This window comes from Lepidochelys kempii, chromosome 2 (assembly GCF_965140285.1).
Source record: "Lepidochelys kempii isolate rLepKem1 chromosome 2, rLepKem1.hap1, whole genome shotgun sequence".
Classification (NCBI taxonomy): domain Eukaryota; kingdom Metazoa; phylum Chordata; order Testudines; family Cheloniidae; genus Lepidochelys; species Lepidochelys kempii.
This window is the reverse complement of record NC_136381.1, coordinates 51,761,166-51,785,989: the sequence shown is the minus strand read 5'-3', so window position 1 is coordinate 51,785,989 and position 24,824 is coordinate 51,761,166. Positions and strand designations below refer to the sequence as shown.

Sequence of the window (24,824 nt, the reverse complement as noted above, 5' to 3'; positions counted from 1 at the left end):
AAAATTCAGTCAAGCTTTCCCAGGACAATTTTCCTGTACACAGACTACTGTCTCCTCACATCAGTGTGTCATCTAATTTTAACTGCTGTTCAGCCTACAGATTCAGCAGTAGCAGAGTGATGTGCTGTGACATTGGGTGACTCTCTTAATCTCTCTCTTCCTCAATTACCCCTTCTTCCAAGTGGGGAATAATATATTAAAGCACTTTGAGGTGCGAGGGTGGAACGCACAATACAAGTGCAGGCTATTATTATTAATAATAAACATTTAGATTATGGTAGCGCCCAAAGCTCCTAGGCACAATGAGACCTCATTGTACTGGGTGCTGTACAAACATAGATAAATCCTTACTCTGGAGGGCTTAAAATGGAAACGTGACACAGGCACATTCGGCATGGTGGTTAGTGCACTAACTTCCCCTTGTGCAGACAAGGTCAAGTGTCAGCCAGGGATGAATGCACTCCCTGCTGCCCCCACAGACCTGTCTGCTGGAGCATAAGGGTACAATTTGGCCAGAAGTATTCCTCACCCAGAGGAAGGTGGTCTAGACACAGCTAATAGTGATGGGACTGGAAAAGACCGATTCAAATTTCCCTCTTGAGCAGAGCTTCTCTCATCACAGCACCTCAGTCTGGCTGGGCCTGAATATCTCCCTCACTTCTCATAGCTCTCCTTGGGCTTGGCTTTTTGCCTGGCTCATTCTTCCCAGTCTGATTATTTCTACATAGCCTCAAAGTGCACTAGAATCTTTGCAGTACAAATAACAATGGGACTGTCTATTGTTCTGTTTGCACAGTGTCTAGCCCAACAAATGGTGGGGAGGGGTTGGGGTAAGGGATAAGAAGGGTTTAAAAAAGCAAGCATGCTATTACCTGGTCTGTCATGCAATACATACATGGAGTTGCGGGTTTGGTATGAGTGCACCCACCCACACAAACAAAAGAGGGATGGGAGAAATGAGTCAGAATATTTTGTGCTTGAAAGGGAGGTAGAAGAAGAAACAGACGCCTTGCTGTGGATGGGGATTTAACTACACACCTCCCATACACACTTTGCAGTGCATGAATTTTAATTTTAGGGCCAGCTGTTGTTCTTGAGGACAAGCTAATTTTAAGCTAACGCTGCCATTAGATCTCAGAGTGACAATGGGAGCAAAATTTCTTCCCCTTATGCCCTTTAATTTACACTCAATGGGCGCTATTTAGCAGAGCTACCATGCAGGCATACACTGTGATCAACTCGCTCCTCCTCCCCAGCTGCCTGAGCCTCCCCTACCACCTTTAAATGACACTTTAAAACACTTCCTTTCAAAAACCTTTTCTGCTTCAAACACAGGCAGCCTGCACAAAACCCCATCTCCTGATTAAAAGGTGCTCCTTTGTTTGGCTGAGGAATCAAAGTATATGTTGACAGCGTAGATATGACTGTGGTTGCAGTGTTTGTGCCAACCAATGGAAAAAGCACTGCTTTATAAATAATGTGTCTTGGGGTATCATTACGCATTTCTCTGTATTAACTGTCTCACTTGGCATTGGGACTCAGGCCTGGTCTACACTGGGGGCAGGGGTGGGGCAAAAGCCAGCTAAGTCAGTCTAAGTTACACAACTTCAGCTATGAAAATAGTGTAGGTGAAGTCGACTTACTTAGAGCTACTTACCGCGGCGTCTTCACTGCGGTAGGTCGACTGCTGCCGCTCCCCCATCGACTCCGCCTACGCTTCTTGCTCTGGTGGCGTACCAGAGTCGACAGGAGAGCGCTCGGTGGTCGACTGATCACTAGATATGATAAATCGACCCCCGCTGGATCGATCGCTCTGGAGATAAGTGCCCTAAGAGATGGTTGATTTTAGAAGTGTTTTGAATGTGTTTTAGGAACAGTAGACAAATTTTAAAGAGACAAATTTTCTTCTCTCTAATCTATAACAAAATTATCCAAGATTGTTACACCAGCCTTAAATCCAATTAGAAACTAGTTTATAATCCAACAGGAGGAATTTGCTGCTCGTGGGACACACTATTTCCCATAAGTGCGATGGTTTGATCAACTGCAGACTCAAATGAGAAACTTTAAAGGGGGGAGGGATAGCTCAGTGGTTTGAGCATTGGCCTGCTAAACCCAGGGTTGTGAGTTCACTCTTTGAGGGGGCCATTTAGGGATCTGGGGCAAAAATTGGGGATTGGTCCTGCTTTGAGCAGGGGGTTAGACTAGATGACCTCCTGAGGTCCCTTCCAACCCTGGTATTCTATGAATTGATTCTACATAATTTAGAGTTTCTTCAGGGTGAGGATTTTGGTTATTAAACTGGAGCTGTCCATAAGTACTGGCCTTTTTCAAAAATACCACACAGCATTGCAGGGAAGCTCATGAAACTATATCACACTCACATAGATAAAAAGGGTAGGTCAAATTTTGGATTACAAATTCTAAAATATATTAAAAACCCTGGCTTGGGTTATTTTCCCTGAAAAAGATACAGGGAAAACGGCAAACATAGAACTGTGCCCAGCAAAACAAGGCTGTGACAAAGAAGTACATGATAAAAATAAATGCCCAGAGAGTTAGGGTCTAGAGAGTTAGAGTTAAGGTTTTATAGACAAAGAAACTCCAGGATTTCAGGTATAGGTTTCTGAATGACAAACTCTGACATACAGCAGAACCTAATCCCATTGGAATGTAAAAGGCTATATTTAATGGATAAAGGAAATACCATGGGAAAAGTTTATCATGATTGGCAATCATTTGATCAATCCTCACAGTCTCAGAGGGAAATTGAAGTAGAGCTGCAGAGAGCAGGGGCAGACAAAAACACTTTCTCCTTTGCTAGAAAGAGCAAACATTTGAATCCTGCTAATTTAAAAGGAAAGAAGATAAAAATCAATCACGCAGAACAGTAATTGTTATAGGATGTTACAGAATTTAATTGAACTTACCTGTCTCCATCTACTCTAGATGGTCAGATTATTTGGTGTCCAAGACTAAGTAACAGAAATGTGTATGTAATGATACAGGCCAGGATAACTAAGAACTTCTTAAAGGCCAATCTCAAGCTTTATAGTAAAGTACGTAACTATGAACATTATGTTCTACAGCACTGTTCAGAAATCTCAAGGAAATAGCTCCAGGATGGTGGAGGTGAACTAATGATATACGGAGAAAAAGGATTAAGGGGAAGGGGAAATAATTCAAAGCAGGGCTGGCATTAAAACAAAGGAAAAGCAAACACATTACTCCAACTGGAGATTAATGACTACATGGGAGGGTTAGGTGTAGGGTGACCAGATAGCAAGTGTGAAAAATCGGGATGGGGTGAGGGGTAATAGATCTCTATATAAGAAAAAGCCCTGAATATCAGGACTGTCCTCATAAAATTGGGACATCTGGTCACTGATGATTAGGTGATTTGGACTTCACACTGGACAGAGCCTGACAATCCCTAACAAAAACTCTGGTCACAGTTGCAGAGATTTCAAGGCGCTGGACTTATGCAGGGATTCCCAGAACTCGCCATGCACTGGTAAAAGACAGTTACCTTTTCCTTAACTGGTGTTCTTCAAGATGTGTTGCTCATGTGTATTCCACAATAGGTGTGCGTGCTCGCCATGTGCCCCGGTGCCAGAAGTTTTCCCCCTGGCAGTACCCGTGGGGGTGGGAGTGCCCCCCGCAACCTCTGGAATGGCGCCTGCCTGGTGCAGTATAAGGGGAGCTGCACGTCCCCCCAACCCTCAGTTCCTTCTTGCCGGACAACTCCAACAGAGGGGAAGGAGGGTGGGAAGTGGAATAGACATGAGCAACACATCTTGAGGACCACCATTTACCGAAAAGGTAACTGTCTTTTCGTCTTCGAGTGATTGCTCATGTGTATTCCACAATAGGTGATTCCAAGCTATATCTGTTGGAGGTGGGTAGGAGTTCACAAGTTCCCAGGAGGGAGGACAGCCTTGCCGAACCCAGCGTCATTTCTGGTTAGGGAGATGATCGCATAGTGCGAGGTGAACGTGTGAACCGAAGACCACGTGGTGGCCCTACAGATGTCCTGAATGGGGATGTGGGCCACGAAGGCAACCAACGAGGCCTATGCCCAAGTCAAGTGTGCCATCACAATGGGTGGCGGGGGGACACCCACCAGCTCATAACAGGTACGGATGCACGAAGTGATCCAATTGGAAAGCCGCTGAGTGGAAATCGGCTGGCCTCTCGCGCACTCAGCTGAGGCAACGAATAGTTGCAAGGACTTTCTGAACGGCTTGGCCCACTCGAGGTAGAAAGCCAGAGCCTGTAGCACATTGAGCGTGTGGAGACGGTGCTCCTCACTGGACACGTGGGGCTTGGGGCAGAGGACCAGTAGAAAAATGTCCTGACCCATGTCGTAAGCAGAGACCACCTTCGGGAGGAATGCAGGGTGTGGGCAGAGCAGGACCTTATCTTTATGAAAAACCGTGTATGGTTCAGGTTCCTACTGCGGGACCAGGGGTCTAGAATATGGGAAAAGATGGTCCAATCCCTTGAGGAACCGGCCAGTCATAGCATGGGAAAATACCATGTGCCCCTGCACTGGCGGATGGAAGGCTGATATGGTTGCCAGGTGCACCTTGACTGACGAAGGCGCCAGGTCCTGGGCTCTCAGGTGGAGCAGGTAGTCAAGAATAAGCTGGATTGGGGCAGTCACGGGAGAGACACCGTGGTCTTCTGCCCATCTAGAAAAATGGGACCACTTTGCCAAATAAGCACGGTGAGTGGAGGGCCGTCTACTTTCAAGGAGGATGCGCTGAACCTTTTCTGAGCACATCCTCTCCTCTCCACCTAGCCACTGAGCAGCCACGCCGTGAAGTGAAGAGCTGCTAGGTTGGGCTGGAGGAGGCGGCCCTGGTCCTGAGAGAGCAGGTCCAGGTGGGGCAGCAACGGCCATGGCGGAGCTACCCCCAAACCCGTGAGGGTCCCGTACCAATGTTGCCTGGGCCATACCAGGGCAATCAGGATGACCCGGGCCTTGTCTGGCTTTACCTTCTCCAGAACCCTGCTGATTAGAGGGAATGGGGGAAAGGCGTAGAGAAGCCGGCCTGACCAGGACAGGAGAAAGGCATAGGAGATAGCACACCTCCCCAGGTCCCCCTGGAGCAGAACCAGGGGCATTGCCGGTTCTGCCAAGTTGCGAATAGGTTCACCTGGGGAGTTTCCCACCTTCAGAAGAGCCGATGGGCCACTTCCAGGTGGAGGAACCACTCGTGAGGAAAAGTCCCTGCTCAAGAGATCCGCTCTCTCGTTCTGGGCGCCTGGTAGGTGGAAGGCCTTCAGGTGGATGTCGTGGGCTATACAGAAGTCCCACAGACTGAGGGCTTTGTGGCAGAGGGCAGAGGATTGGGCCCCACCTTGCCTGTTGATATAGAACATTGAGTCCATGTTGTTCATGAGGACCATGACTACCTTGCCCTCCAGGTGCGAGCAGAAGGCCATACATGCCTGAGTTCCTTGATGTTTATATTCAGGGTCAGGTCTTGGGCCGACCACAGGCCTTGGGTCTGAAAGTTCCCCACATGGGCCCTCCAACCAAGGTCTGACGCGTCGGACACCAGTTCCAATGATGAGGCCCTGTCTCTGAAAGGGACCCCTTGGAGCATGTCGTTTGGGGTGGACCACCACCATAGGGAGGTGATCACAGAGGCCGGCATGGTGAGGACCTTGTCCATCCTGTCCGTGGCCTGGGAGAACTTCGAGGCCAACCAGAGCTGGAGGGGCCTCATCCTAAGTCTGGTATGATGGAGCACATACATGCACGCCAACATGTGACCCCCAGAGCTGCAGACAAATCCTGGCTGTTGTCACCGGGAACTTTGAGACTGAGTCGATGAGACCTTTCAGGGTCTTGAATCTCTCTGGCGGGAGAGAGACTCTGGCCGATGCTGTGTCCAGGAGCGCCCCAATAAACTCTATGTGTTGGACCAGGACTCATGTGGATTTGGTGCTGTTTACCAACAGGCCCAAGGCAGTGCACGTGGACAGAAGGAGCGCCACGTGATCCCTCATCTGCGACCGGGAGATGCCTTGACCAGCCAATCGTCCAGATAGGGAAAAAACTGGACTCCGCCTGTCTGAGGTAGGCCGCTACCACCGTCATGCATTTTGTAAACACGCTGGGGGCAGTGGACAGACCAAATGGGAGGACTGTGAATTGGTAGAGATTCTGTCTCACCACGAAATGGAAGAAGTGCCTGTGCCCCTCAAATATGTGGATGTGGAAGTACGTGTCCTGCAGATTGAGGGCAGCACACCAGTCCCTGGGATCCACGGAGGGGACGATGGAGGCCAGGGAAACCATACGGAACTTGAGTTTCACCATGTACTGGTTCAGACCTCGCAGGTCCAGGATGGGTCTGAGCCCCACTTTGGCCTTCGGAATAAGGAAGTATCGGGAGTAATACCTCTTGCCCATGAACTCCTCAGGCACTGCTTCTACCGCTCCTAGTCCTAGGAGCTGCCCCACCTCCTGCTCGAGCAGAACCTCATGCGAGGGGGCCCCCAGTAGGGATAGGGGTTAGGGGGGTGGTTGGGCAGGGAGGAAGTAAACTGGAGGGTGTAACCCCGGGAGATGGTGTTGAGGACCCATCGGTCCGAGGTTAGCCGCGACTATTCCGGGAGGAAAGAACACAACTGGTTGGAGAAAGGGAGCTTTATTGAGGGTGGATCCCTGATGAGGTGCCCCTGAGCATCCCGTCAAAAGCGCCTTTTCCCTGCCTGCTTGCCCTTAGAGGAGCCAGGCTAGGGGGCCGGCCGAGACTGTCTCTGAGGGCGTCTCTTATTGTCCCGCTGTTTCTTGTGGGCAGCCTCATACTTCTTGTGGGTGACCTCATACGCACACCTATTGTGGAATACACATGAGCAATCACTCAAAGAACTACTAGGGCTGTTTGAAAAATGTTCATGAAAGAGGCAAAAACCCAGGAAAACATTTATCAAGTTTTGAATTGAAATCTTCATTTACTACCGTTCTGCTAGATACACAGCCAACTGCTGGCCATACCACTACTAGGCTCTGGTTTGAAGCTATGGACTAACTCCAATAAAGAGAAAGTAGAAGAAGCCAAACTGGGAATGGAATTTATTGCTGCTCTAAGCAGTGCTCTCATGTATATTCTCAGAATATTGTTTCAGAGAGCCTACCACCTAACATGGCTACATCTTATTATCCCCCAGTCCTATTCTAGGACTTTGCCACTCAAATGCTGTGGCGTTCCAAACAGATGAGTCAGAGGGAAGGTAGCAGGAGCTTGTAAGGAGGATCATGCTGCATAGGCTCCACTCACCTGTAAATTTCAGGCCTGGTTTCATTGTGCATTTGCTCCCCCCCCCTTGAGTAGACCCCAACAGAGCATTTTTGCTCATAGTAATTAATGGTTCATTGTCAAAGTGGGATAGGCACAACATGAAGTTCCACAGGGATCCATTCTTGGTTCACTACTGTTCAGTGTTTTCATTCATTCATTTTACAGGGCACATTAGAGTACACTAATCAAATGAGAGAGATGCAAAACTGGGACAGATTGCAAATACTTTAGAGGATAGAAATAAAAATCCAATTTGTTATTGATAAAGGTGAGAAATAGTCTGAAATAAAAGCAAGACTCACTAAATAAGCATGAGGTAGTTGGGGCAGGAAAGAGTAGTCAGGCACTAATGCAGAAAGGAAGAATATTAGCTCTGGGAGCAATATGGGCTAGGCAATGTTAACAGAAAACAACCTCCAGGTTGGAGTAGATGATACAATGCATCAACTCTGGCAGAACAGAGGCAAGGACATTATTGGGTTGTAATCCATCTATATAGTTGACTCTGCTCTGATTTCAATTTGCATGCTACACCCATTGACGACAGCACAAACAAAAAAATCCACAATTCAGTGCTTATGAATGGAACCACTGCCAGCTGGTTTTTGTTGTATTAGAATCAGAATGTTTGAAATAACGGTATAGAAGGGTATTTGAGCTTGAAAAGAACCATACAAAAAAGTGAATTTTAGAGAAACAAAGAGGTAAAAAATTAGCTACTGGTGATGTTCAAGATGACTTTGTGTTGCTGAACTCCAAAAGGAATTACTTTTGTATTTCTATCAGTGGTGTAACTACATTGAAGTCCCATATTGTATGCTATGTGGATTTACATAAGGTGATACTAAGTATTTGCTCCACAAAATTGCATTTTTTGTTTAGCTGCATCTGACTATTACAGGGAAACCTTAGTCAGTACATTTCAAATGCATTGTATGAATAATTGATTTAAAAACCTACTGTGTCAATCCACATAAGTATCTGAGAGGTACCAACTGGAAGTGTGCTTAAAGGGAATAGAGGCTACACACAAGATACGGCAATTAAAGCCCAGTTTATAAGAACAGAGGCATACAGCAGAACCTCAGAGTTACAAACACCTTGGGAATGGAGGTTGTTCATAACTCTAAACAAAACGTTATGGTTGTTCTTTCAAAAGTTACAACCAAACATTGGCTTAATACATGTTTGAAACTTTCCTAGGCAGAAGAAAAATGCTGCTTTTAACCATCTTGATTTAAATGAAACAAGCACAGACAGTTTCTTTGCCTTGTCAAATCTTTTTTATAAACTTTCCCTTAATTTTTTTTGTAGTTTATGTTTAACACAGTACTGTACTGTATTTTCCCTTTCTTTTTGGTCTCTGCTGCTGCCTGAGTATTTCTGATTCCAGATGAGGTGTGTGCGGCTGACTGGTCAGTTCGTAACTCTGGTATTCTACTTTACTACAATCTTTACGGAGGGCAGGGCAAAACAAAATCACCCACAAATCTGGACCCTCCCATTTAACTGCTTTGTAAAATTTTTGTATTTAGGCTTATATTCATTAAACGAGTAAAGGCAGACAGAAAATTAACATAGGTGGAGAATTTTAAAACAGAGTTGTCTAAATGATCAGCGAAATTCAAGATATTTTTAAAAACATTTGTAATCCTAAAACCAATACTATTTTAGTCCATTTAGTTCAGACCTGTTTTTTAAACATGTAAGTGATTGCTGGGATTTGATGACAAGTTATCAAAAAAGATAAGTAATTTTAAATGTACCAGAAGTCAGTAATTGTATTGAATTCTCTGGATGCCTTAAAGGCTATCCCAGTAGGATATTCAAACTCTTTAATCACTTTTTATTTTACCTTCAGTAGAAGTACAGTAAGTTTCCCGATATGTTGTGCAGCATTCCTACATTTTCATGCAGACATTAAATTTTGGTACAAAGATGACTGAGTTTAGACTAGAAGTTGAACAACTGTATGACATAAATAAGACACTGCCGATCTGTCTTTCAGATAGATTTTTATACTTTTCTCTCACAAGGCACTGAAAATCTTTCTACCAAACAGATAAAGAAAGTTGATGTGATGTCTGTAGTTTTATTTCCCCAGAAGGGTTCATACAGTTCTACATAAAGATTATATATACAGCCTGAAATACAAAGTTAGCTTTGAAAACTCCAGCACACAGACACTGCATATTAACAGCATTAAACAAAGGAGTGAGTGAAATGGGGTGGTTGGGGGTGGGGAGAAGGGGGAGCATTCTTCCCACTAGAAAAGCAGAAGAAAACAAGGCACTTTCAGTAAATAAGTACAGAACAGAAACAAGCTGTATGAAAGATTTCATAAAGCTTACCCAGAGTACTACAGCTAACTTCCGTAGCAATGAACAAGTAAAATACAAAAAGGCATAACATAATCCTCTCCCTCCCTGCAACTCCCCTTTCTCAAAAGAAATTAGCCAATTGAACTTGGCACAAATGAGTTAATTATTATAAAGTGCATCACCTGGCTTAATACATTTTGAAAAATAGGCTATAGAATGTTTTGTAGCAATATCCCCATGTGTACAATATATCGAAACAAAAATACATTGAAACTAGATTCAACCTAATTATGAATGTGAAGAAAAAATATGGCTTTTTATTTATTTATTTATTTTTACAAATCATTCAGTCATCTCCATATAATCTAGATTATGTTTAAAAAAACCCAAAGTATGTATGCATTAGCAAGAAGGTAAGAGGTAGTGTTCTGGATAAAAGGCAACATTGCTGATTTTATCATTAAGTGGGAGTGTGACAAAGGTGTAGGATTATAAAGATGCATTACTGAACTAAATCAATTATTACAACATGCTACAACGGGATGAACATACACCATGTGTTGGGTTTCCATGGCTCACTTCTTTCAGCAACTACTACAAGTTTGTTTTATTAAAATGTCCATTGATAATCTCATTTCATAAATCCTTTTCTTTTGTCACTGCAAGTCTTATTTTATTGCATTAAAACTCCAGAGAAATTTTCATTTAGAACTTTAAAAACATAGTAGCTCCTATAGTCTTATTAAACCCAACTTGTGTTCATCTTTATTTCAATGAGCATTAATTTATGGCTATTTAAGAATGTGAAAAAACAAACAAACAGATGAACACATTAAATGTATCACATCTGTAGCAACATGCAATACGTAACACGTCACATGTGACTGGTGACTACATATACGTAGCTTTAGCTAGCAAATCATCATGATCTTCTGTGTTCAGTACTTAAGAATCTAGGCATAGCTGAATTTAGCCCTAATTAGATTGTATAATATATTAAATATATAAAGGCTGGATAAAAACTGAATCAAAGCAGCAATGAGTATATTTCCTATGTGAATAATTTGTAAGGATTTGTTTATGTAAACAATCAATGTGTGCATTGTTGGTCTTTGCTGTAAATTCTTTACAGCTATGCATGCTTTTACCTATGAATAGTCTGTCCCAAGCATTATGAAACTTTTGAAGGTAATGACAGCTGCTGTTAATTTATTCCTCTTCATCAGCAGTATATGCTACTTCAGCAACTTCAATTTCTGGTACAGAGTTTTCAGCCAATAAGCCACTCCAGCATGTCTGATTATTCTCTTTATCAGAGCTGCAACAACAGATCAATAAGTCAGTCATACAGAAACCAGTTTGTTGCTCTGTATTAATTTCATGCCTCTCATCTGCAAAACATTTGCAAAACTAGGTAACTACTACTCACTGCAAGTCTACAACCTCCTCTTCTCCAAGGTCCATATCAAATACATTGTACAGCTGCTAATATTGTGCAGTAAACAGTTTTGTGCTACACAGATGAGTAGTATGTCTATACAGTCAAGTACTTAATGTATTTTAAGTTAAAAAATAAAGTTGCATTTACCAGCTGTCATCTCCCAAGGCACCCTGATCTGCTTCTATTGCAGAAGACTCCACCTCACCACTGCACTCACTTTCTTCTCCTGACATTCTGCGTGTTTTCCCATTTCCTAAAGACAAATCCCTACAGCAAATTCAAGAGAGACATTTATGTAGAATATAACCAATATATTTGACAAAACATTCAGTAGTGAATCAGCACTTGAAGAGCCACTAATGCTTCATTTTAAATGAGACATTTTGTTTAGAAACAACTATCATTCCCCCTACTTACCCCTCTTGTTTCTTTTTTTATTAGAAAGTTCCATAGTTTACGCAGGATCTTTGTTTTGGAGCAGCTCATCAGCTCCAGCTGCTTATTCCTCACCTGAAGCTAATCCTCTGTCCTTCATATCACAAAATGATTCTGATGCCCCAAACAGAGGACTGTGATTTCAGGTAAGAGATCAGCAGCGAATGCAGATGAATGTTAAACAATATTTCTTAAGGCTCTACTTCATCGGTTCCAAGGCCAGAAGGGATCATTGTGATCATCTAGTCTGACCTCCTGTACAACATAGGTCATAGAAAATTGCCAATGATAGAGAATAAGTGGTATTGGTGGATATAACAAACACACATTTTTTTTCACAAGTTTGCCTAAGTAGGATAGTGTTTCATTAACAATGAAACATAGAAAGGTAACAGGGTCTTTCCTGAAGCATGGTGGGACAAAAATTACTAGGTCAGTGGCAAGTTCCTGTACTACAGATCCTGGCTAAAAATGGGTATTTTGCCATGAGAATATGGATTGTCCCCAGAGCATATTACGTCCGTGAAATATATCTGGCACTTAATTGTAACATTAATGAAGTACAAAGCTGTTTGTTTTTTCATACTATTCATTAATTCCTTCTCATTCCTGCCTCCATCTCTTCTCTCCACCTCAGTCAAATTTATTCTTTTCCTGTCCAAACATACATCTCTGCCAATCCCTACTCCTACTACTTTTTTTAAAAAAGGTAAAGCTGCTTTCAAAGTAGAGTGTTCTGAAAAGAAGAAACTGTAGTTGGACGGGAAACATTTAAAATTTGTTTGAAAACAATCTTACGACAGTAGATCTTCAGACTGGTTGAAATTTAAGCTATAGAAAGCATAATATTTATAACTTTATTTATTGTGACTGGTGGCTTGTTTGTGAGTTTTCCTAATCTTTTTTGCAATAGCTGCAGTAACAGTTCCTCAAACTATTTTCTTATTGTGTTAATGACTAAATTCAAGTCATGCATCCAACACCATATTCATTGTTTTAGTGAACTTGTATATGCCATAGCACACATCCCTAGAGCTTTTCAAGCACCTAACATGGCTTTGAGGACTCATTCCTTTCCAAATAAAATTCCAGAATGATAGATTCAGCAGGTCTTGCAGAACTCTCAATATTTCAACATCATCTCCCCTGGGTCTGCTGCATACTTTAGCAGATATGCACAATAAAATTTTATTATGAAGCCTTGCCACTACTTTTTCTTTGATTTAAAGAGCTTTGAAACAGGACTACAAATTGTTTATCTGCTGCAGCATGCCAAGCACCTCAGAGCAACAAAGTTAAAACTACAAACACACATGAAATACAAGAGATGAAACCACAAGAACAGATCAAGCAATCATTTTGCCATGTCAAAGGCTTTCAGATATAGGGGAACTTTAAAACTTCTAAAGCGAGCCAAATAAACCACCATTCTCACTTCCAGGAAGGCATTCCACACACCAAGGACTGCAGAGGCAAAGTTCGGACTGTACTTAACCTTCTTACCTGTTTTCACTGATCTTAGAGGAGGTGGAACAGTATGATTGGCAAAATGATTTAAAAAACAAACACAGAACATTTCCTTAGCTAGCCCCTCAACATATGAGAAAGCATTATTTAAAACGCTGCCTTCTGCACAGCCACTTGACTGATGTATCTGGATAGCTACTAACATCAGTCTGTGAAATTTTGAAAATACTGAAGCCACAACATACCTAATTCTCTTCTCTACAGTATCTATATGAAGTTGTTTTTCACTTAATAATTTCTTCAATGATTCCACTTCCCTTTGTTTTTCAATAAGTTCTTTTTGGAGACGGTAATTAGTTTCCTCCAGAGTTTCACAAAAAGCCTAAAAGAAAATTTCAAGGTTATTTGCCAGTAACCCTAGTGGACTGAGTTTACGGCTTTTCTTTTAAAAATGTACAATAGTTACAGGGTTATAGTTGCTTTTCTTTGTATTGATCCCCTGAAGAGCTGTCTAATGAATTTTAAAAGTTGTAGTTTTGTCTTTAATAAAAAGATGTAACTGGCTTTGAACCATTTATTACACCATACCACAACTGAAATACTTTTGCCATGTCACACCACTGACATTTACGTAACCAACTGCAAAATAAATACAGGATTGACAAAGTAGGCCCTCATCCTGAAAGTAATCCTTGCATGTATACCCTACTGAATTTCACAGTGAACTCTCTCCAGTTTTAATGTGTAAGGCTAAAGTATACTGCTATATAGCCATTTAATGCAGGATATGGTACAAGTCTTGGCATCTAGCCTACTGTTCTATTACTGTTAGCAGTAAGTCTGCCACCAGTAATGAGCACTTCTGATTTAATAATGTGTGTGTCCTCCTCACTAAATAATGAAACCATCCAACTCAGAGGTGAACTTTTTGGTTTATATTACATGCAGTTAACCATTGATTCACTGGACTTATTAAATGTGAACATTTTAGACAGGGCTATGCCCTATTAAAGTCAAAAGTAATATGGTTCATATTAGTGAAGTTACCTGTATGCTACAGTTAAGATAGTGTCAGCAATTCTATTGTTTTTCAGAGGTCTAAAAGTCACCTGTAAAAATATGTTTTGGGAAGATACTGTATTTTGCTTCAACATACAAGTCCATCGCTGAATAACAATTAATGAAATTGGTGGTAATATTTACAATTATATAGATTTGAAACAAAACACAATGTATCCCCAATTCAAAGATATTTCTATACATTAAAAGATATCTGACTTTACATTACTTCATGGTTTAAAAGTTAATTCATCTTATTGACTATAGTATAGTAAATTTACCTAGGCCATTAGAAACAAACTCCTATGGTATAGTAAATTTACCTAGGCCATTAGAAACAAATTGTCAGGTTAGCATGAGTTTTGTTCACACCTGTGCATAGCAGGAATAGTCTTCCAGAAAACACTTGACACCCAATTAAACCTTCACAATGAACATTTTCAGTGAACCCCTAACAATGACTCCAATTAAGCAGATGTTCCATTTCAGGAAGCCATTTATGTGGATTCTGTTGTATTTTGCAGAATGTCAGAGTATCCCGGGTTTAGAGATTGGTCATTATACATGTACAAGTAGTGTAAGAACATTTATACGAATTCCTTATAAAACTGTATGAACAGCTAGACTAATGCACCTAAATGTTTGTCACATAAATAGTCCACAAAGAAAGAAAAATGTACACACTGAATTAAGAGTCAACAAAGCAGCTGTTAATTGTGCTAAATGGGCACGTACTTTTTAAAAAAAATAACCCTGGAAAATATGGTATATGCATACCTGCTGCCCAAAGAAATTATTGAAATCTGCATGGGACTAAACACCAGTAAGTGTACTATACAAGTTGTTAGGCTGGTAAGGAGATGGATTAGTGCTACTAGAATCTAAGCTTGAGATACCTATCAGGAAAATATGTGTATGATTATTATTGCTATGAACAGAATGCTTGTTTAATTAGCGTGAACTAGTCATTCAACTAGTTTGCATTACTATAAATGGTTTGTTTTTACCTCAGAGTTTATAATCAAATAGTTAACATGAAAACTGATTTCACCATCTTCGAAATGAAAGTGTATACTATACAAAATGATACACTGAATCCTTGAAGATGTACACAATAATGTACCCAGAGAGAGATTGTCAGAAGTTGGGTTCCAGGTTTCTTTGGGTGGTAAAAGTGGGTCTGGCTGAAGGAGCTGCATCTACATTTTAGCTTCCACCAGCATTAATATGCATTCATTTGAACCAGTGAGATTCTTTTAAAATTCCCCAATGCAGACATAGCTTTGGACAGCCATGCCTCAATTTGTTTATGGCTTTATAGGTCTAAACTTCAGACTGCATCCAGAAACAAATTGACAGTATAAATTACAATGCACCAAGATAATGTGCTCCCTGCAAAAAGCATTGCTGAAGTTTCCACTGAACTGAAATGCAAGCAAGGGAAGACTGCTGCCACAACAGACAGCTCAATCTGAATCAGAGTTATTTTATCTGCAAAGTAACTCAATGTGAGAAACATGCGATTCTTTTACTAAATGTAAATGGCGTGGATTAACCATCTGTTCACCACCTGAAATATTTCTGCTCATTGGGACTTTGCTGATGCTACTGTGAAGCCAGAAAACTAACTTGTACAACTATGACATACAATTGCAGTAACTTTATCCTGTAGTTTGTCATACTCTAAACTAGACCTTTGCCACTAACACTCTAGCTATCTTCTTACCCACTTCACCTGTGCCAACAACTAGTATACGGTAGTAACCCCTGAGGACAAAGCACATTTAGGGATCATTGTATCAATAGAAGAGGACAAAAGATTATTAATGGGCCCAGATCATTCAAAAATGGTTGGTCAGTTTTAAAATTAAGCACAAGCAGTTACTGCTTTCTGATTATGAATTAATGAAAGTCTACCCCAGCTATACAGGAAAAATGACAATATTCTGCCGATATTTTACAATATTCTAAAAACAAATATTATTATTGTTCTATATTCACTATTTGTTCTTGTCACATGATATTATATAGCACTTACCCTGCTCTCTTCTAGGCTATCAAATGGACCTGGTGGATCATCCAAACAAAGAAACTCTCTCACTGCAAGGCTTCACCAAAAAAACAAAATATATATATATATATATTGAGCTGAGGTGTAAAAGTAACATGCAACAATATCTAAAGATGAACACAACTGAAGGGTTTCTGCAAGTGACTAATGATTTTGTTAATGAAAGGAATCGATGCTTTCATATTATTCCCGCCAATATACATAAGTGTTTATATACTATTCTTTTTATGTCAGCCATGCTTGTGTGTTTAGCCAGTAACAGTACTTAACAGAGACTATATGAATTTCTCATAAGCTTTTACATCCATGCTTAAGTTATGAATTTAAAATATATAGGGGAGTTTAGTTTAAAATGAGGATTTCTGAGCTTCTTGAGAGAAATTGATCATTTTGATGACAATTGACTAGCTATTTCCCAGGCACCTTAAATATTTAACAGTAAAATTCTCCTGGTTACTAAATATTAAAAGATGAACTAAAATCACTACAGTACTATTTAGTAAGGGCTAGAACCTTCTAGGGATCTGTTCTTCAATTACATCAGTGGGGCTCTGCACAGACACAAGGATACACAAAGATAGATCTATTTGCAGGATCTTGGTTTAAAATCCCAATCCATTAACCAATACACAGTAAAAAAATTCCAGGTACCAAGTTTGGTGTTACCTGGATGAATTACATGTAAGTGGGACATGTTATGTCATTACTAAAACCTATATTTTATAGATGACATTTGTAACTAATACGAATTCATCTTTAGAAGCCAGACATTTCCTGTATCAGAAAACAGAACCTAGAAGTTCACACCAATAGATAATATAATGTCTGCATTCCTTTGTCTTAGTGTATGTAATTATTAATTTGAGTGCCGGGCATGCCCATTGCACTGCATAGCTTTTGTACATTTCTTGAAAAAATAAACATTTTAAAAAATATTAATATTAAATAAGTTAAATACTTTTTAAAAAAAACATTTCCTCAAATCTATCTCCTTCCTTGACTGGCCAAGACCTGACTTCTGGGGTTCTGGTTTACCCTGCTACAGATATCATCATCATCTTTAACTTGGATTAAAAACAATGTCAAGAAAGCAGACCCTTACACCCTTTAAGTGTCTAAAGCTAAAACTGGCACAGTAGAAACACAAGTCTAGGTCCCTAATTTCCTATTCCCCCCTTCACTCCCTACAGGTTGCATGCAGGGAATGCCATTTTCCCCTTCTCTCAACCACACCAAAATCTGAAACACAGGAACAGGTGTTCAGTGTTGTGGAAGAGCACATGTAAAACTTAATGGGAACAAGTTTTTTTCACCTACTTGTTTAATTAACCAACTTTAATTAAGACTGGCAACTAGAAATGCAGAAATACACTCTCCACCCTATGCTTAACCATTTATTTTGCTATTTTTTCTTCTTTCAGCTTTTCACTCTGCAGTCCACCAGTCTAGTGGAAAGAGACTGCTATACTCCATTTGATTGCTGGATTGTCGAGTATGTTCTTAAATGCTTTTTTCAACTCAGTTTTGAATGACCAGTTGATGGTGCTTCAACTTTCCTGTTCGAGAGACCTCTCCCTCTTTGGAATTATTTTTGCCAATATGAAGTTTAAATTCCCACTTGCCCTAATCGCCTCACTTTTTAATCACAGTAGGCAGCAGTACCCCTTACACCACCGTAAACAGTTCCTCTCTGGGAAATCAGTTGGCTGTTTTATAGATTAAGTGGAGGTTGGAGCCCATGTGAGACACACAATATTGACTCTGAAGTTAAGACTGCATCCAGACTTTCATTACAGGCCTTAATTTTCAAGCCTCCATCCCATTCAAACTGTGACCAGTGTAAACTATTTGTCCAGAGTTTTCTGCAATTAAAATAGTTTTTCCTAAGAATTTTGAGTTTTAAATATTCACATAGTACTTGAAATCACTATGTAATCCTAACAATTGTGGCTGGATCTAATCCAACTGCTAATTTTAGATTTGCTCCAGCCATGACTGATTGGATTATAGAGTGATCTATTAATTTTCTAGAAAAAAAAACCAATCCAACACTTTTCACATGTAAAAATAGTTATTCAACCACAGAAAGTTGGGCCATATTGAAAAACAACCATATTAGAGCAATGTGTAAAATTTGTTTAGTTGACTGTTTAAACAGCTGACCCTCTTTTAATATGGTTCTATAGTCCATCTTTATCTGGTTGAACCATTCTTTTTATAAAATGTGAGCTGTGTTGAATGAGATTGCATATGGCTAATGCGGAAGAATTATTACATAAAAGCACGGCAGCTCACCATTGTCCTTTAATATCTTCACCCTTGATTTCAGAAAGTTCAGTCCAAATGTATTTTAAAGTATCTAGTTTCACATTATTTTGTTAGAAATCCTATTACACTACAAAATGTGGGATTAGAATAATGTGACAAATACTGTAAAGCTCTTTAGTGTGGAAAGAGGATAACCAAAAAGCGTAACAATTACATCTAAGTATTCAGTCTGCTATATAAATACTTCTATTTACAATAGGTCATATCAATTCCTTGGTGTCTCTGTAGAACAGCTTGTGGGAAGTCCTGTGATTTTCTACTGTAAATTATTTGGCAAATTAGAGTCAAGTACAATAATATACATTATGCATTTTTGCATTAACAGAAATTAAGAAATTAAAAGTTATGGCTACTATTTACTGTAACTCCCTTGGGAATGCATTTTAATTTGTATTACTATGGTGTTTAACTTTAATTTCACTGCCCCATCCCCCTTCCAAACAGGAACTTTAGGGAGAAAAGAGGAAGAAATGAGAGTCTCTTCCCCTTTCCTTTATCCCTACCCTTTCAGACCATAATGGGGAAGGGAGTTTCTCCTCTCAGATTGTGAGATAGAATCTTAGGACTGGAAGGGATTGTGAGAGGTCATCTAGCCAATCCCCTGCACTCATGGCAGGACTAAGTATTATCTAGACCGGGGTTCTCAAAATTCATTGCACTGCGATCCCCTTCTGACAACAAAAATGACTACACATCCCCAGGATGGGGGACCGAAGCCTGAGCCTGTCCAAGCCCCACCACCCTGGGCCAGGGGAGGGGGCACAGCCCAAGGGCTTTAGCCCCAGGCAGGGGGCCTGTAACCTGAGCCCTGCTGGCCAGGGCTGAAGCCTTCTGGCTTCAGCCCCATGTGGTGGGGTTCAGGCTTCAGACCCGGGCCGCAGCAAGTCTAAGCCAGTCCTGGTGACCCCATTAAAACCAGGTCATGACCCACGTGGGGTCCTTACCCAGAGTTTGAGAACCACGGATCTAGACCATCTCTGACAAGTGTTTGGAGATTTTTAAGAGTCGGCTAGACAATGATGGAGAGTCCACAACCTCCCAAGGCAATTTATTTCACAGCTTAACTGAAATGTGGCACCCAGAACTGGACACAGTACTCCAGCTGAGGCCTAACCAGTGCGGAGTAGAGCGGAAGAATTACTTCTTGTGTCTTGCTTATTACACTCCTGCTGATACATCCCAGAATGATCTTTGAGTTTCAGATCATTGAAGATTTCCTAGTTAAGCCAGGGTGGTCTCTTGCCATACTTCCTATCTTTCCTACACAGTGTGATAGTTTGCTTGTGCCCTTAATAATGTCTCTTTGAAAAACTGCAACTCTCTTTAACTGTTTATCCCCTTAGACTTGCTTCCCATTGGATCTTACCTACCAACTCTCTGAGTTTGCTAAAGTCTACCTTCTTGACATCTATTATCTTTATTGTGCTGTTTTCCTTCCTACCATTCCTTAGAATCATGAACTCTACCATTTCATGATCACTTTCACCTAAGTTGCCTTCCACTTTCAAATTCTCAACCAGTTCCTCCCTATTTGTCAAAACCAAATCTAGAACAGCTCTCCTTTTGTAGTTTTCACCACCTTCTTAATCCCCCTGCATGGCCCTCTGCTTCTCCTACCACCTGTTACTACATGATTCCCTCTTCCCTCAGTCCTATTGCCTATCTATAAGAAGGCAAGAAGACAGAAACAGGCAGCAGTGCCAAGTGAAAGACAGAGCTGCATTATGCTGCATCTGGTGGGCAGGGGAGGCAGAGGAAGCAAACACATGTGTAAAGCTATCCTACAAATCTCAACAGCAGGAAACTGAGTGCCTCCCTTTAAGACTCCCCCTAGGGTAGGGTGGAGGGACAAGAGAGATGTTGCTGCTTCTGAAGAACAAAGCACAGCCTACTCAGCAGGTTAGGCTTCTTTCTCCCTCCTGCCCCATTACATGAATTTGCAGGAGTATGTTAAGTTTTGTAGGTAGAGATCTGGCTCTCCAATGCACCAGGAAAATGATCAGACAAGATGCATAGCTACTAAGTTTTTTGCTGCTCTATGTGACCTTTTATTCAAATTCAGACATAATTTGCATATTTGCAAACAACTTGCATACTACCATACATTTCAGCTTTAAATTATTGTGTGAATTTAGTGCTAGCGAAAGGCACCTCACAGCCCTAGCAAAAGAAGTTCTTGATCAGCAGGCAAGCTTCCCACACATGCTGCTTTGCCAGCATGCCTCAACCCTAATATGGCAGGGAAGGGAAAACAAAGAAAAGACTTCCTCTCAAAAGAACAAAGGTAGTTCAGTCTCCATGACCCACGCAGTTCTTGGCCTCTCAGCAAATCAGCACAATATGTGGTGGTGTGATGACAAAGCTAGAACAGAGATCCACAGACTCCTCCAAACAGCCATTCAAAGGTGGTAATTTTTAATCCCTGCTGAGCCAGGAAGGATTCAGACTGGTGACCTACTGATGAAAGGTTCCATAGCTTATTAGTAAGGCTGCAAGTTTGTCATGGCAGTCACAGATTCCGTGACTTTCTGCGACCTCAGCGACTTCTGCAGTGGCCGGTGTGCCTCGTTCAGGGGCAGGTCAGGCAGCCCCTCGCCAGACGCACCAGCCACTGTTGGGGCAGTCTCGGGACACCGGGCAACCCCCTCCCCCAACACCCAGCAACAGTGTTTGGGTGTGGGAGACGGCAGGGATGTGGTGAGGCGGGGTCTGGGCAGTGCTTACCTGGAGGGCTTCTTGAAGCAGCAACATCCCCCTCTCTCAGCTGCGAGGTGGAGACGTAGCCAGGCAGCTCTGCATGCTGCCTCCTCCCAGAGCGCTGGATTCGCAGCTCCGATTGACTGGGAACCGCGGCCAATGGGAGCTGCAGGGATGGAGCCTGCAGATGGTGGGAAAAGCTGGCTGGCCATGCCTCTGCCTAGAAGCTGAGTGAGGGGGATGTCGCTGCTTCTGGGGAGCCCCCCCAGGTAAGCGCCGTCCAGCGCCTGCCTTACCCCGTCCAGTGCCCCAACCTCCTACCCCCTCCCACACCGAAACTCTGCTGCTGTGGGGGCAGGGAGGAAAGAAGTGTGGAGCCAGGTAAGGAGCCTGACGGCCCCGCCAACCACCCCGGCCAGCACCAGAGTGGGTCCCGGGTTCCATGCCGCCGGCCACTCTCCCAGCACCTGGGCTGCCTTCCCCCAGCCCCACATTCAAGTTTCAGTCAGGGGTATATCGTAAAAGTCATGGATAGCTCACGGGCTGTGAATTTTTGTTTACTGCCCGTGACCTGTCAGACTTTTACTAAAAATATCCGTGACTAAAATGTAGCCTTACTTATTAGTAATGACATGAGGCAACAAGTCCCCCAATCAGTGTGAATGTTACACCTTCAAGAATAAGGCTTACTTTCTAGAAAAATAAGGTTATTAAATCAAATTCTAAACTTTTTGGAGCTTACAGGGGCAGGGTCTTCCAGGTTTTGGAGGCACAGGCAAGTTTTCTGACATTGACACACTCACTTCTTCAAACACACTCTAAAAGTACCACAACGCCACCCCTTCTTCAAAGGAAAGCTCCCATTAACCAAAATATGAACACTAATATGATAAAACGTTAGCAAAATATTCAAATTCACTTCTAAATACGTTTTACAATACAAAACCATTCCAACTGTTACTCCTGGGAATGGCATTAACTTAGGAAGGGGTCATAATACACATTTTCTCCAACATGGGTCATCAGCAGGGTGTAAGCCCATGACCTTCAGATCCACAGTACAAATTTCTTCCATTTCAGCTATAGACAAACCTCTAGAAGAAGACATGTCACATGTGTAACTACTGGAAAACTCACTCTCGGACAATACTAGAATGTTAGGTATCAGGATTCCAGGTGTTGGGAGTAGAGTCATACCTCATTATTTGGCATATTCCTTCTGAAAGTCAGCATGGAAAAGTGGATCTGTCATATTTGAGACTGGATTTCTATTCCTGCTCTGCCTGATGTGATCTTGTGCAATTTCTCAGGTATCTTACATGTAATATGTGTGAATAATAATTACCACCCCTTTGATAGGGCATGAGATCTTGGTTAATGCTGGTCGTGAAGTGTGCTGAAACATTAACAGCAGTTGGTGCAAGAGCTGAGAAAACAACTCATGATCTCCTGGCTTGGGATACATTCCACTAGGCTACAGGATATTCTGTAGTGGAACATGTCTCTCTCTAAGATGCATGACAGGCCTATTAAATATGAGAGTCACTGTGAGATGTGAGGCCCTTGATAGAACTACAGATGCATGGCAGCAGAGTAAGGGCTTATCTACACTAGAAAGTTGTACCCATAACTATACGGGTATAGTTTAAGCAGTACAACACCCATAGTGTGGGCTGTTATATCAATATACAGGTGCTTTATACAGGTGTAGCTATTCCTTTACACTAGTATAACTGCAGGCACACTAGAGCTTTCCCTGGTGTAATTATTCTGTTTTTGTTTTTTAAAGCTACACTCTTAATTAAAATAGTTACCTCAATACAACTCTTAAGTGTGGATCAGACCTAAGAGACTCTTGAACAGCATAATAACCAGTGCTGCAGTTTTGTGGGACTAAACCAGTTAGAGGCAAGCAAAACTGTAAGGGCAATTCTAAAACAAACACACACTGAATTTAAAGACCGGGATGTACAACTTGACCAAGTAACAGTTGTCAGAGCCATAACTACATTTCCTGATTTTACTTCATATAAAAACACTTTTAGTAAAGGGTTTTGTATTCAATTTCTTCGTGATGGTGGGGTGGAAAAAAAGAACTTGACTGTTTAATTGTGCATTCATACATTCTCAAACAAGTCTCAGAGCATTTTTATGAACATGCACATTCTAAACGTAAGCTCTAACAGTCAATTCAAATACCATGAATTCTGAACTATTGTATCCCAGAATGCACAGCATACTACAGAGTGCACAAAATTTGACTGCAGACTGAGGTGACCAGCAGGACAGCTATTTTATTCAGATTCTGTGATACAGCCATCATGATGGCCAATTTAAGTACACTTTAAGTACCAATTTGGTACCCACTGCCTTACAATCTGAATACCACCCAACTATTTAAAAACAGAAACAAGTCTTACTTCCCAGCTTGATGAATAGCTTGATTAGTTTAACACTTCCTCCTCATCAGGGTCTATGTAGGAAGAACTTACTGAGAAAAACTAAGGTTCTGCATTTAGTTCTGCAAGTGGTGAGGGCCATGAGTATTCTCTTGTGGGAGCAAGTTCCATAGCTAGATCCAGCTTCTGTGAAAATTCTGTCTCCTAAACTAACAAGCCTTCTCCTGTTGGTCAACAGTTCCATTTTTCTGGTGGAACGTAGCTATCATGCAAATGGTCATGTAGTTAGGACCAATCCCAAAAAAAATTTTGGAACAAGATGCCTTCCAGTCAAACATACAATAGAAATTTTTGCACTCTGAAAAAAAAGACATTTATGATGAGACAAACTTGGTCTACGTTAGAAAATTAAGTTGGCTTACCTACATTGGTCAGGGAGGGATATAAAAAATCCACACCCCTGAGAGATGTAGTTAAGCCAACCTAACTCCCAGTGTAGACAGAGGTAGGTCAATGGAAGAATTCTTCTGTCATCCTCGCTACCACCTCTCAGCGAGGTGGATTACCTACACCAACATAACTGGTCACTTCAGTCTGCAATCAAATTTTGCGCACTCTGTAGTATGCTGTGCACTCTGGGATACAGTGGTCCAGAATTCATGGTACTTGAATTGACTGTTACAGCTTATGTTTAGAATGTGCATGTTTATAAAAATGCTCTAAGACTTGTTTGAGAATGTATGAGTGCACAATTAAACAGCCCTCCCATTTGCACAGGTAGTGTTTACTACACTGAAGGGCTGCAGCTTCCTGCTGCTGTAGCTTTTCAAGTGTAGACAAGACTTAAGGGCTTGTCTTCAAAGCTAAAAAAGCTGCTTTTTTCACCTCAGGGTAATTAACATGCCTTACCTATCCCAAGATAAAAAACACTGAAGAAAAAGCACTTCAGTTTTAGCATGAGGTAAACTGCCATGGTAAACTGCCATGGCTGGCAGGGGCATAGGGCTGTTTACCTCATGGTAAAACTGAAGTGCCTAGTCTTCAGTTTTTATCTCAAGATAGCTAAGGCATGTTAATTAACCTGAGATAAAAAGGCAGCTTTTTTAGCTATGAAGGGCTGAGGGGAAGAGCACATGGTCGCATTCATACAGTTTAAGGAAGCAACTTGGTGGCTCCTTTCTAAGTGCAAGCCCTGAGAGGGTGAAAGAGATGGACACTATTTACCTTTCTTTTAGAGATTCTCCTTGTTTCAGTGTAGGCTACCATGCAGAGGCTCTCTAATCTATA

At 41.6% G+C, this 24,824-nt stretch overlaps 1 protein-coding gene across 9 annotated transcripts in view; it reads right to left on the bottom strand.

Moving 5' to 3' along the window:
• Positions 1 to 9,397: 9,397 nt before the first annotated feature.
• SNX16 (sorting nexin 16) overlaps positions 9,398 to 24,824 on the bottom strand; it is a 30,545-nt gene continuing 15,118 nt past the window's right edge. For 8 of the 9 annotated variants that reach the window (XM_073330715.2, XM_078851497.1, XM_073330714.2 and 5 more), the window contains 4 exons: positions 16,081 to 16,150; positions 13,229 to 13,365; positions 11,229 to 11,348; positions 9,398 to 10,958 (listed from right to left, as the gene is read on the bottom strand). In XM_073330715.2, the coding sequence (XP_073186816.1) occupies positions 10,850 to 10,958; positions 11,229 to 11,348; positions 13,229 to 13,365; positions 16,081 to 16,150 (436 nt within the window). In that variant the 3' untranslated portion in view covers positions 9,398 to 10,849. The remainder of the gene's footprint in view (positions 10,959 to 11,228; positions 11,349 to 13,228; positions 13,366 to 16,080; positions 16,151 to 24,824) is intronic. The other variant, XM_078851498.1, reaches the window with a different exon arrangement.